General features: G+C 35.2%; 1 protein-coding gene and 1 long non-coding RNA gene across 3 annotated transcripts; both read left to right on the plus strand.

The window, feature by feature from the left end:
* Positions 1-6,667: 6,667 nt before the first annotated feature.
* Positions 6,668-8,413, plus strand: LOC144431286 (uncharacterized). Of its 2 annotated transcripts, XR_013479915.1 has the most exons (3): positions 6,668-6,980; positions 7,266-7,382; positions 7,805-8,413. It is a non-coding gene; the product is annotated as an uncharacterized LOC144431286 (long non-coding RNA). The 2 variants fall into 2 exon arrangements; XR_013479914.1 differs by having other exon boundaries at positions 7,266-8,413.
* Positions 8,414-9,362: 949 nt separating this feature from the next.
* On the plus strand, positions 9,363-13,807 carry LOC120332471 (delta(24)-sterol reductase-like). Its single transcript, XM_039399721.2, has one exon. It carries the CDS (start codon positions 10,008-10,010, stop codon positions 11,595-11,597), a length of 1,590 nt encoding a protein of 529 aa, XP_039255655.2. The 5' UTR covers positions 9,363-10,007; the 3' UTR covers positions 11,598-13,807.
* Positions 13,808-14,320: the final 513 nt, after the last annotated feature.

Below are 14,320 nucleotides of genomic sequence, written 5' to 3' on the forward strand. Positions count from 1 at the left end.
GAGAGTTATTAAGATCGCGACCTACTAATAAACTATCCTCATTTAACCGGTATTTTACGGTATATCTGAGCAGTAGTGGGATTCAGCCGGTTCTATAGAACCGTCTCGCGGAATTTCATGAGATCAGCGAACCGGTTAGCATTACATGACTTTTTGTAACAGAACCGCCTAAAAATATGACATTTGTATGATGGAACCGGCTGACAAAAAAACATGAATCCCATCACTGTATCTGACGCAATAAAGTTTTATCATGATAGTGTAAAAAATCCAGTTTTAATGTTGTCTAATCTTATGGGTTAATGTTACCGCATCTGAAGTTCAGCAATCTGTGAGTAACTTACCTAAATGATGTGCAGAACAGCCCGCTAAAAGTACGTGCAAATTATTTCACTGTTAACTAAGACTAAAGTAATATGTATATCAAAATATATATAATATGTATACCAAAATAGCATATGCTGTTGGTCATGATATGACGTTATTAGACATTCGGTATATTACACGACGCTGTCCAAAAACCAGAAACTCTCTCGACTTTTCGAAACAAGAATTCGATTTATTTTCACAACATTTACCATTAGTATCTATATTAGTCAATGTTTTTTTGCTGAAGCACTGCCAAGTACAGAAGTAATTCAAATCTCAACTGTTTGCTGTAATATTTCAATCATACTAATATCAGATATTGCTACAGATTAGCGTTAAATAAACTATTTTTTCAAGCACATGTGATTACTACAATTTTAACGGTCTTAGTCATACCTTGTTCGTTCTAGTCTATGCATTGTGTGTGACGCAACGTGCACCACGTATTTTTTGCGTCATTGAAACATGGTGACCGACCGCAGGTGACCATTGAATAATGAATACGCAACTGATATATCAAGCAAAAAGTATTTCATCAGTTTTACCAAACATGATCACATAACACTAATAACAGTCTTAACTTTTGGCAGGCCGCATCAGCGGGTGGACATATATATACCTTGACATGCAAATTTTTTCAAAAAAAAAGTAAATTATCGATAGATAAAGCGGAGAAGACTATATGCTATAACATAATTTTCAACACAATAGTTTCATATCAAGCTGATATATGTTATTCCAAAAAATATTTATTCTTTTTTAAATAATCTCCTTATTGATCCGACATCATTCCCAAAATGTTATTGAGAAAGAAATTCCGAAACTCGTACGATAGTCTATTCGCCCGTAACTTATTTGTTGTAAAAAACACCGACGTTTTCTACGATTTGAATATATTACTGGGTCAAGGTTCCAATCCACATCGTCACGTGCAATCTATTCTCTGATTTCTGGATTCGCCTGAACTTCTACAAACAACTATCTGAAATTATCAATCGACCACCGAACAGCGGGCTCATGTTACATTATACGTACAAATGAATTTCATCAAGAACACAAAAGCTTGGTTCGCCTTTTTGTTTCACTATAAAATTCTCACGCGCTCAGTCTCGAACCACAGATGCTTGCTAAATTAGAAGTGACGGTAGGCTAAGTACGCGGGCTCATTTATCCTCCCTTCTCGCGCGTTGTCGTTTTTCTTGTTCAATCAGGCGTGCGGTGACGCACCTTTATTTTGGCCAATCCGCGAATATTCTCGTCAAGACAACGCCCCCTTTGAAAAACGTTTTCGATCTCAGTTAGGTTGGATGACGATAAGCGAGAACACATAGGCAAGGTTACCAGATCCCACGTGGTTGTGTCAACAGCCATTTTGAATAATCCAAGTATTAAGATAGAAATTAGCAAAACTTTCGTATGTTTGTATGTTTTTTACGATTGTCATTATACACGTTTGTCAATTTTTCGTGCTTTAATTTTTGTGTTGATTCTTGCATGATAGAAATAAATTATCTGAATAAGTTCATTGTATTTTATAATAGTTTACACCTAGCCTAAAAGATAACTACAATCTACAGCATACAATAATCTACACAGCATACCTACTACTTGCCATTTTCCTACCATCATTGTACATTGTCATTGGTAATGAAAGTGACGAATCGTCTGCAGCGGCTTATCTACGTAAAATGGCACCCATGGTAAAGTTTAAAAATGCGCTCCCCTTGATATTTGGTCGACAATTTATAATGACTATTATTGAAATCAGATACTTTTCCTCATATTTTATATTTAAATTATTTTATAAAAAACATTTTACAATTAACAATTTCGCGGATTTTGCTTCCCTGTTCAAACGGCGCTGCTGCCAATGGCACGAGCCACGGTTGTCACACTCTAGTTACGCCACTGATCGTTTATCGATTGACTGCCTGAAAATCAGTGCGATGGATTTTCCCCGTGACGTAGCGCATTCATGTTTCACCATAGCAGTGTCCTGTCTTGTAATCTCTGCACGTAGGCAGCGTGAGTGGGAACGTCTGGGCGAAGCTGGGAGGTTCTGTAGACTTGCTCCAAGAAGCTGTCGACTATTCCAGAGAGACTTGAAGAAATATTGGGAGTCTTTAAAGCCACAAAAAATCGACGAAATACGCTTTTTACGCCTATTATTTATTATTGTAATGACTGATTCGAAAATATTTTATCTTGTTGATTTTGAAGGGAGTTAAATGTCATAAGAGGGTGCCTTAACGCAAGGTGTAAGATTCGTATATTTATTTTTGTTTTATGAAATCTTCAATGACACTGAATCGACATGCTACTCTCCAGAGAGCAGCGACTCCACCTGTGATTCGAAAATACAATGACTTGGGGCTGGCACTAAACTTGGAAGATACGTGGCACGACTCCTGGTTAGATGGCTTGTACAAAACACTGGCCTACACTGCTAAATTCCTTGAGGTCCTATAGTTGTGTTCATAAGAATATCAATCAGTAGAATGTTGATTCGCAGGCAAGTAAGCCAACATTGTAAATAGCTTGGTGGCTTACATAGCTGGCATTCATTTGAGTACCACAACATCGACAATTGTATAAACAGAGAACTTCTAGTAGTGCGATGATCGGAAGGAAACATTTTCGATTTTGAAGATTTTATTCGGATGAGCTGGAATGAATTTTTAGGGAATTTGTAGAGCTCACAATCCTTTTGTATGTGCATCGACTAAGGTCAGATATATTTACCTTTATTTATAAGGAAAATTGCCAAAAAATACCCACCCAATTTGATGTATATATTAATTATATTTTTGACATCGTTTAATCAATCGGCCGGATAAAAAAGTTATGAGCATCATGCATATGTTTCACGAGCCGCCAAACCCAAATAAAACAATATTTTTTGACATAGACGGTAATGAAACATTTCAGCAAACTCGGTGAATTTAGGCCGTAATGTGCCGGTACCGGTACACGACTTCCGCGTCCATACATTTGAGCACTGATATCGTGATCTTGTTGTGACTAAATTTAATTTAAGCCATACCAACCCGGTTTGGAATCTACATTTATATCTTAGATCGAGTACCAATTTACTCACTGAAAATCAAAAAAAGGACCCACAGTCAATTCTGATTCGATACAAGAACAGAATTTCACAAAAATCTACATCTCTCACGTGCTTATCATACACTTCCCGTGTAATTCTTTAAAGAAGCTGATCACGACGCACATTCTTGATTCTGGCTCCTATTGTGTAGAAACAAGTTTCTTGTTTCCTTAGTTGCCCCGAACTTTTATTTTCATCATAATTTTTCAGCTCCCATCACCGCTTTCAAAATGCAATAACAACTTTAATGATGATAATAAATTGTTAAAATGAAGACGGTTGCCAACATTCTTTGGGAATCCCACAACTAAAGCGCAAAGCAAGTTTCCCCATCACTCCAATATCCGTCTTTTCTAATCATCACTTTGCTTTCTCGTATAAACTTCAAAATCACATACAATTCGATTCTTTCATTGTGCTGATAGAAATGTGCCAAATTAAACAATGTACTTTAGAATTTTAAGAAATACAGAAATATTGCAACTCCCTTTTTTTCGAAAATGCCCCTTTCTTCGTGTACTTTGCGTTTTATTTAGTTCCTGAGATGTTTTTTTTTCAATTATTTTTTTGCTAGCTGAAGTGTATATTCATAATTGGGTCAAATTGAAAACAAACAAAAAATTTAATTTTTCAAAACTACTTTCTGTAAATTGTCCTTTGTGTGAATAATCAATTAGATGAAAAAAAAATATTACAATTATTGTTAAGCGTTCGAGGGCCGCATTGGAAGTTTTCTGGGGCCGCATGTTTGACACCCCTGCTCTAGCAGTAACAACATCTTCCTTCTTCGCAAAGCCCTGTAATTAAATTAAAAATTATAAAACCTTTGCTCTATAATCAAGTTTATAATCAATTCTTAGCGATGATACAAATTTCTTGTGCAGAGTAGAAAAATTATAAACAGCACGTTGACGCGGATTACAACTCACAAAAAATATGATCAGAAAACAAGACTTGATTCATAAAGAAAAACGTTGCAAAACACGTAAATAAATACACTCGAAAGGTATATAAAAAAAAAAAAAAAAGAACTCAATGCTGAAATCTATATTCATCATATAACACTCAAAATTCTGAATATGACTGAAAAAATGCGCTACCCAATTGTATCGAAATAGATTATTCTTTATACAATTCAAATTCTAACTTATATGTGCATGAAGAATGGGAAGAATCAGTTAACTCAGTTATATCTCGACCTTCCCTGCCTTCAAACTGTGAATATACCTGACTCAGACCAGCGCAGAAACGACCTCACACTACCACGCCCTGAACCGAAATGTGGCACGCGCGCCAAATATTTTTTTAGGGTCGAAAGAGAAAAAAAGAGCAGTATCAAAGATAAGCATGAAGGGAGGGTTGTCATTTTTAATAAAGAAACAAAGATACTGTAATCTCTATCTCACTCTAATCAATGACCAATGATTGTTGTTTACTAGTGAAAATAAAGAACGTAGATTAATTTGGGATGTGACTGAGAAGAGTCTGATTAAACCACATTGAATGCGACGTCTGTTGACATGGTCTACACTCTACAGTTCACTTCATGTTTGTAATTGAGTAGGTACATATAATACAAACCTGACACTTTAACCGTTTAACGCAACAATATTTTTTGCTTTTCGCATAACTATTGAAACAATACAGGATGTCCGTTACAATTTTGTTATAAAGTCAGTTATTAATATATCTTAACCAGGTTTATTGTTTGTTAATCAGTAATTGTTCAAGTATTTTATACATCTGTGAGGGCAAAATCTATAAATGGCATTGACAAATTCCCTCTGCAATTTTGAAAAAGTCCAAGACTTTACGGACACTCTATATGTCTTTAATCCAACATCATTTAATATCTTGTTGATCCTTACTCACTTTTTATTGTAATTATTCTTTTCGGAAGCGAAAAATAACATCCCATTGGAATTTCTCTGGCAGTCTTTACCCCTTGTGTCACTAATCACTATGCACATACGTCACAGACAATATAAGGTTCGTGAGATATGAGGTTTCAAAGTTGCATAACTCACACGGGATGATGAGATAACTATCGCAACTTTCACGAAACCGCACGATACCAGTATGATTCCACGAGGCAACAGTCTTACTTCGCTAACGTTACCCCAATTCCGTCTGTAGACTGTATTTGTATCCACACAACATGAGAAAAAAATCCACTTACATAAATGAAAATGCTTTCTAGAGAATATTTATGTATTTTTCTCGACATTTGAGCACTAAAAATATCAAAAACGCATTTCTATAGACCTAAAACACCGCCGTAGAAAATGCGAAAAGACGGACAACTGGCCAGGGCCAAACTTCTTTATCGTTTAACGTGTTAGTAAAGCGCCCACTTTCTCGTAAAAGGCAAAAATGGTATTCTTGAATGATCGTTAATATTCGAGAGAGAGAGATTTGCGCGCCAAAACAGACGTCTCGTAAAGTGCCTTCTTCTCTCATTTTACCGAGAATCGGTATTCACTAAAGTTCTTTAACGCGCCGGAGTGCTCGTAAACTAACGAGGGGAAATTGTTGCTCTTTAGCAGTAGTTCGGCCTGTTCTTAGCATGCATTCAAGTTAACAGGTATGTGTGTTTATTTACCTGAGACAAGTCTGCGCGACATGCATCCCAACAAATGCTGTGGTGTTTGCATACTTCGTGAAAAATTGGTATCAAAAATCCCTAACTTAGGTAGGAGTGACTGTAGTCTAGTAGCTGTAACTCGCCTAGGCCGCGAGCCGAGGCCATTTATCTTTCAGTTTCGTAGCGCACATCAGGTAACTACCTGAAAATGATTTTAAAATGTTCCTTAGAAATTTAGTAACAAATATTGCCTTGTTCCCACTTCCAAAAGTTGCACGTTTTACAGAAAAGACGCTTTTACTACAATAAATATGTGTTACCATCTGTCCTATTTTCTCTGCTTTTCCGGTATCATGGGCCAATGAACGCAGACTTCTGCACGACGTAACAGTCAAGTTAGTCAGCTGTAGGTGGATCCCCAGTGATCGGATGAATATCAGATGTACTCAACTGCTCGCTTTTGCGTTGAGTAGCCTTTCCATAGTTTTTTTCAGTTACCGGTAATATTAGTCCAGTTATTCTAAGGAGGTGTTGAAAAGTATAGGTAAGATATTAAACACTTGTTTATCCTTGCCATAAATAGCAATTTTAGTTGAGCACTAGCTCATAAGGAAGGCTAGACCTAGAATAATATGTCACAAACAACGATATTTTCTGGCTTGCATGAAATGTTTATGATTAATTTAATGACTCTTCTTGACTATTCAGCAGACTTATACTACTATATAGGCCACAGCATATTTGGAAATAGAAATGAATGGCTGTTTCTGTAATGCACGGTTGTGTGAAAGAGAAGAAATTAATCAATTTTACTAATGTCGGTTGGTCTAAATCTAAATTCATAGAGTCGACAAGAACCTGGGAAGCAATGATAAGTTATGCCGGAGTGGAAAGAAAGGTAGCATTGGAAATGATTGAGAGGTGAGAAATGAAGTTGTAGACAAACAGTTGATGTTTCAAAATATAGTCTATAGTCCATACTCATACTGTCATAGGACATTTCAGACTGTGATATATCAAAATTTAGTGTAGATATAGTCTAGTAATGGTATGCAAACACTGCTGGACTGTAGAACATGCAATGAGCATATATACGCTCATTTAGTACATCAGATAAAATGCATTATGTATTCAAGGTATTAGTTAGTATTTAGGGGTATTTTTAAAATCATGCTGCTCCAAATATTATTTTCTTCCTTATTTTAGATACTGTACTACAAAAGAAAACGGCAATGTTCCACCAATCCGACCTAACGCATGCTCTGATCCCTGCTGCTATCAGTGCTATAAAATGAATTAAACAAGAAGTCTTGAAGCTTAAAGGTATATGAGAATCATAATAGTTGCAAACAGCTTAGATGGGCTATTCATATTGAAATACTTTAGCACTTTTCTGCAATTGGAACTGCCCATCAAATTCATGTTGGAGACTTCATTGAGATTTTCAATTCATTTTTTTCCCTCGACTATGAAGATCTTTTGAGGTTAACGAGGTATTAATAAATAAAGCTGAGGAATTTGAAGAGGATATGAAGTATGTAAATGATACCAGGGCACGTCTATTTAACACTGTCAAACATAAGGATTATACTCTCCACCCAACAATGATTCACTGAAGAAGCATAGAAGCCCTCAAATCAGTTCTTGAGTTGGCAAACTGCAAAGAAAAATAGTCAAAATAATTTATGAAAGTGTGCCAAAATCAACTTAAATTGCACAGATTTTTGTTTTTGTATTGACTGCAGAAATCACAGTACACCTATAGAGGAAAAGTCGATTTTTGAGATAGTGGATTTCGAAAACAATTCAGAAGAAAGTGAATTAGATATTACAGTTGATTTAATAAGTATCATACATTTGTTTTTTTTTCGGACATTTGTTAGTGTCGTAGTCCTGTTTCTAGAAATATTATTGCCTTTGTTCAAATACATAACCACATAAACTAAAAAAAGATTAATTGTAAATTGTAATATTTCTGTTCACTATGTTATGTACATATTGTACATTCATTTAATTTTCTTGACTTTTGCGGTGAATTTCTAAGTGAGAAATAACTGATTTATTTGTGTTTTCGTGCTCACGATGTTAATTTGTGACTTCATTGCTTAAAAATAAATACGTTTGATACTTGATAGCTTCTATAAAATGGATGTAGCTTTTTATGCTGTTCTTGTTGTAAACTGCTTGTGGTTATTACATAAAATTTATTCTCAAATGTGAATCAGCGTTGTTGGTGTCGCTGCTTTCGAGGTCACTCCCGACTCCTGTCACACAATTAAAGTATTTTTTGTTGTTGGTTACATGTATGCCATATTTTTCGTAATCTACCTAATAAATTATGATTGACTGAGGAAGTCCGATTTTGGTCAGGCAAAACATTACAGGAATACATTTGTGTTAGTGTGCTGTAGGGCTCTCGAATTGTATGGTTCTTATGTATGCGTTGTAAACTTATGGTTATTGAATTTCCGGGAACCTCTCATATTCAATTTCGCACCAGGATTGTGGAACAAGCTGTAATGCGTTCATTATGTTCGTTTTCACACAAAACTGAAGAATTTATTTAGTTACCAGATGTGCGCTACGAAACTCATTTTCTGGGCGTTTTCATGGTTTCGTCTCACGGCCCATATCCGTGGTAAGGATCTACAAGTGTTTAATAATTTACTTATACATTTTTCAACAACGTCTTAGCATAACTTAACTAATAATAACTAAACAGGGCTATGGAAAGCCTGCCCAACTCAGCGCAAGGTCGAGCAGAAATAACTAATATTCATCCGCTCGCTAACAGCTGGTTTAATTCAATTGTTACGCCATGCAGAAGTCATTGTTCAGTGCCGAAAATGTAGAGAATATAGGACAGATCGTAGCACATATTTCTTGTAGTAAAAGCGTCTTTTCCGTAAAACGTGCAACTTTTGGAAGTGGGAACAAGGCAATATTTGTTACTAAATTTTTAAGGAACATCTTAAAATCATTTTCAGGTAGTTACCTGATGTGCGCTACGAAACTCACTTTCTAGGCGTTTTTCAGGGCCTCGGCTCGCGGCCTAGCCTATATATGACAACTAACACCGTACTAACATCAAATATGGGATTACATATTCATCTATTTTATTGTCTGTTACAGAAGTAGTTCAACAATATGTATCTCAGAATTTATTTCATTTATCGATAGATTACTGCTACATACCCCAAACTTTAAATCACAGGCTGCAAAAAGTAGAGCAGAGATCGTTGCAAAATAGGCTTATCCGCGCCGGGCGAGCTAGTCAGTAAGGGATACGGTTGAGCGATCATACAGTGGTTTTTGTTCAACGACGATCGTGCGTAAGATTTCGAGAGAACTTGCGTGACCGTGCGTAGAGTTTTTACGAGATGTTTCGTGAATCGCACTTAACGAGATTTCGTAACTGCGTTTTTGAGAGACAAGGTTACGCGCTCGTAAGCGCGGCTTTTCACGAAGTTTGGCGAATGGGGCCCCCAGGCCCCGCCCCCTCTGTAGTCGAGTTGTTTCTGGTGAGTTGTCCTCTTCCCGTATGCAGCATGTACAGATCACAGATGTACCTACGCTATATCAAGGGTTTTTTACTTTCCTGATTTCATAATCTGTTTTATTTACCGTACCGTACAGTATTTGTTTTTATCAATCATTTTATCTTATCGCCTTATCGTTACTGCGTTATGGAGTCTAAATAAACTTATCTTATCTAATGGCAGAATGGTGTTTGAAGTAGCCTACCGTACGCTCAGACGCTATGTCAAAAAATGGATTACCGGTACCGTAGTCAAATACTGTATAAATTCATCAATACCGGTACCGGTATTGTCTCACACTCTGTTATTATCAATGTTTTAAATTTTATTTGTGATATACTTTTCAGTCGTTTTATATTTTTTGTTGTGCACTGTGCCCAACTTTTTTATTTGAGACATAGCCATAAAGATGGATGTGCCTCAGCAATTCTTTGAGTCTTTTTTGGCTGACCAGAGATATATCTTGGGAAGCTTCTTTGGATCATTTCTCCTGCTCGTGGCGTACTTGAGGTATAAAGGAATAGAATACATTCTCATCCATTATCGATGGGTTTTTGTGTGCTTTTTGCTCCTGCCCGCTTCGTTCATTTTTGATATATTCATGTACACTCGATCGTGGATCATTTTCAAACTCAACAGCGCTCCAAAAATGCATGATGCTCGAGTAAAAGACGTCCAGCAACAAGTTCGAGAATGGCAAAAAAGGGGAAATGGAAAAACGATGTGCACAGCAAGACCTGGATGGTCGACTATATCTGTCAGATTAAGCAAATATAAAAACGACATGAAAAAAATTAAAATCAATTTAATGGATGTTTTGGAAGTTGATACAGAAAGAAAAGTCGTGCGTACAGAGCCTCTCGTCACAATGGGCCAAATTTCGTCATTGCTTTTGTCACAAGGATGGACGTTGCCTGTATTGCCCGAGATGGATGATCTAACAGTTGGAGGGTTAATAATGGGAACGGGTGTCGAAACCTCATCACATAAATATGGATTAATGCAACATGTATGTGTTGCATATGAATTAGTGCTCGCTGATGGAAGTTTTGTACGATGCTCCAAAGATGAAAACACAGATCTTTTTTACGCTGTTCCCTGGTCTTATGGTACTTTAGGATTCCTCGTCGCTGCTGAAATTAGAATCGTCCCCGCCAAACCATATGTCAAAATCAATTATCATCCCGTCCACTCGGCCAAAGATGTCACAGAGAAATTTTCTGCGGAATCTTTCAAAACAGATAAAAATGATTTTGTTGAAGGACTGGCGTATTCAAGAGATACTGCTGTCATTATGACTGGCAGTATGGTTGATACATTCGAAGAAGGAAAACTGAATCGAATTGGTCGTTGGTATAAACCTTGGTTTTTCAAGCACGTTGAACAGTTTCTGAAAAATGGGGAAGCTGTTGAATATATCCCAATTCGTGATTACTACCATCGTCATACAAGGAGCATTTTCTGGGAATTGCAAGATATCATTCCTTTTGGAAACAATCCAGTTTTTCGCTTTTTATTCGGATGGCTCGTACCACCGAAAGTGTCTTTGTTAAAACTGACTCAAGGCAAAACAATAAAACGTCTTTATGAGGAACATCAAGTTATTCAAGATATGTTATTACCAATGGAAAAACTGGGCGATTGCTTGGATATTTTTCACAAAGAAATTAGAATGTATCCACTCTGGCTGTGTCCTTTTCGACTTCCAAATGATCCCGGTATGGTACATCCAACTACCGGAAAAGAGGAAATGTACGTTGATGTGGGAGCATACGGAGAACCAAAAGCTTCTGGTTTTCATAATGTTCGTACAACTCGTCGTCTTGAGAAGGCCACGAAAGACTTGGGTGGATTTCAGATGCTTTATGCAGACAGCTACATGACGAGAGAAGAATTTTATGATATGTTCGACCACAGTTTGTATGATAAAATGCGGAAATCTCTTCCAATGTGTAAAAAAGCACTTCCAGAAGTTTACGATAAAGTCCACAAAGAGTAACTTTAAATTGTGATTGATGCGATAAATTGGGCTTGTGATTGTCTCAACCATCAAAATATGTTTACTATTTCCTGAATACCAAAAATACCAAAACACATTAGGTAATAATATCCAATGGGAAAATTTCTGAAAATTTTTTTTTTTTTGTAGTTAAATTTTCTTTTGTACATCACAATTTCTGAAAAATTTTTTTTTTTGTAGTTAAATTTTCTTCTGTACATTACAATTTTTCCGTACTATTTGTTAGTTATTAAAATCAGATCGATTGTTAAAACTTTGTAAAATAATGTTATAGATTACGGAATATCAAATATATTCAAAATTTGTCCATGTTCATAAAAGAAAATGTTAAATTTAAGATTAAGATGATGTGATTAGTCTTAAGAAATTAAACGAATAACTTCAAATTTGAATATTCAACTTGTTTTGGGCACCTCGCTTTATTAATCATTCTTTATAAAAGGTTTGAAACTTATTAGATATCGTACTACCTAATTTATATTTACCGTAGTTATGTATTCTATAGCACATTATATACTAATGCTTTGTATAATTTCATGCACCTTACATATCCAATTGCATATAGTTCTAAAACTTTTATTCAACACAGTACACATTTGAAGCACTAAATATTATGAAGAAAGTTTTCTCATGTAAATTTATATATATATATATTATCTATACAAACATACTTGAAATTATGACCTTGAGATTTTTCTAATTTTTGATGCAGGGTAATTTTTATTTAATTACTGTTAATTATTGTGATCCGTAAACAAGGTTTTCTTTAATTTGTAACATAATTTGAAAATTGAATTTTCCTTTAATTTATGGTGTATTATTGTCTATGAAGCTGTACTGCAGTTGAGATGTAAAATTTAATACTTTTTTCGTTATTCGATGGATATGTACGGTAATTCTGCAATATCGATGCATCAGGCCTGAAGTTCCTAAATTTGTACCATGAAACATTCACATTCGTGGAATAAAATTATACAGCCAGTAACATTGAATTATGAGTCTATAACTAGAAGAAGTTTTATATTATATGCACATTTTTAGTCAGTGAGATGCATTTGTTTTGTGAAAATAAACTAAATATCAATCGATTAAAACGAACAATCGCAATTGAATGGCCAATGAGCTAACTTTTTTTACTAAATATTAATTTTTGACAAATTTGATAATATTGTGTCAAGTTCTCAACAGGAACAATTGAGTTTAAATTGCTGCGATGAACTTGAAATCATTTCATAATGCACTGTTTCTTTACGGACGTACAGTCTGGGGAACGACTGCACTATGGCATCATCAAAAACCAAACTCTCAATTATGGAAAAATTTCTTTTCTAGTTTCACTCTTGCAATAGCATTCGTCCATGGAAACATTTCAAAATTTATTATTTCAGAGTAAATAGGTTTGTACTCTGATTCCATGACAACTCATATTCTGCCAAAATAATATGCCAACTTTGCAGCCATAAAACATACATAGTATATTTCTGATTATTTTCATTTTTACAATTTATTTTTCATATTTTTAATTTTATATGAAGCCTATGACATTTTTTTGCAAATTGAGGTATCTGTGCTTTCCTTAGCTGAATATTAACGTAAAACAAATATTGATATACTTCAGACTATCTTTTAAGTTTCTTTTCAATATTTGTTTAAACTTTGTCCTTCATTATGTTGTATAAGCTTTTCTTGTATGGCAATCTTGTTGTAAACAGTTTATTTATGAAACATTTTCAATTTTAAACAGCCTATGACGTTTTTTGCAAACTGAGGCTTTGTGTTTTAAATAATTGAATATAAGCATTAAACAAATATGGATTCGCACAACTTTCATGGTCGCAGGAATTTGAACGTAACGACAGCCAACATATTGATTTGTTTAAATCATTCAGCAGTCAGCGACATCCTTCAAAACGTCCTTCAAGTAATATCCTTTTTACAGTTAAAATAAAAGCTCACTGTGTTATCTATTGACCTCCAGCCAAAAATTTCAAATACTTCATTTATAAGCCAGGAATAACGTAAAACACTTCAATATATCTTTACAGGAGTTGTACTTATTATTAATATATGTCATTGTTGTGTTTATTTCATTGTCTAGGACCCTAGGTAGTGCTAATTTATCGTAGTGTTATTTAGAATTAACTCTATGTAGCTGTTTGTATTAGGTTTAATAAAAACTTGAAAAAATGGTGGTTTGATTGTTATTATTTTTTGGGGGGGGGGGGGGCGTAACAAGTATATAATTCACAATTACTCGTTTAATGAGCCTATAATTTAATTATAATATAGAGTAGACAAATGGCAACAAAACGCAGAAAAGTTGATGCTAAGTGCAAATGGTTCAATGGCGCAGAAAATATTCAAATGATCAGTCTTCGCGCGCTGCTTGAAATTTAACTTCTGGTCTGTGTGAAAAAATGTGATTCATCGGTAATCCGTTCGGTTATTAACTTTCCAAAAATATGTGTGTCCCGCCAATGACTTACAATCTTTAAGTTTGGCTTGCGAGCGACAAAAAGGTTGCCGACTCCTGTCCTAGATACATTACTTATACATTACGGATACTTACATTACTTAGAGCATTGAAAGTAAAAATGATTGATTACTCATGGTTGCTAATCAATCGAAACCATGCACTTTGCTGTGCATATATGGCTCAGTAGAATCAGTAAATTCTACCTGCTTATTATGATCATTCAATT

Source organism: Styela clava, chromosome 13 (assembly GCF_964204865.1).
Source record: "Styela clava chromosome 13, kaStyClav1.hap1.2, whole genome shotgun sequence".
Lineage (NCBI taxonomy): Eukaryota > Metazoa > Chordata > Ascidiacea > Stolidobranchia > Styelidae > Styela > Styela clava.

Bases quoted from the DNA above. Each gene is read 5' to 3' on its own strand.
- LOC120332471 (XM_039399721.2), top strand. From the start codon at position 10,008: ATGGATGTGCCTCAGCAATTCTTTGAGTCTTTTTTGGCTGACCAGAGA.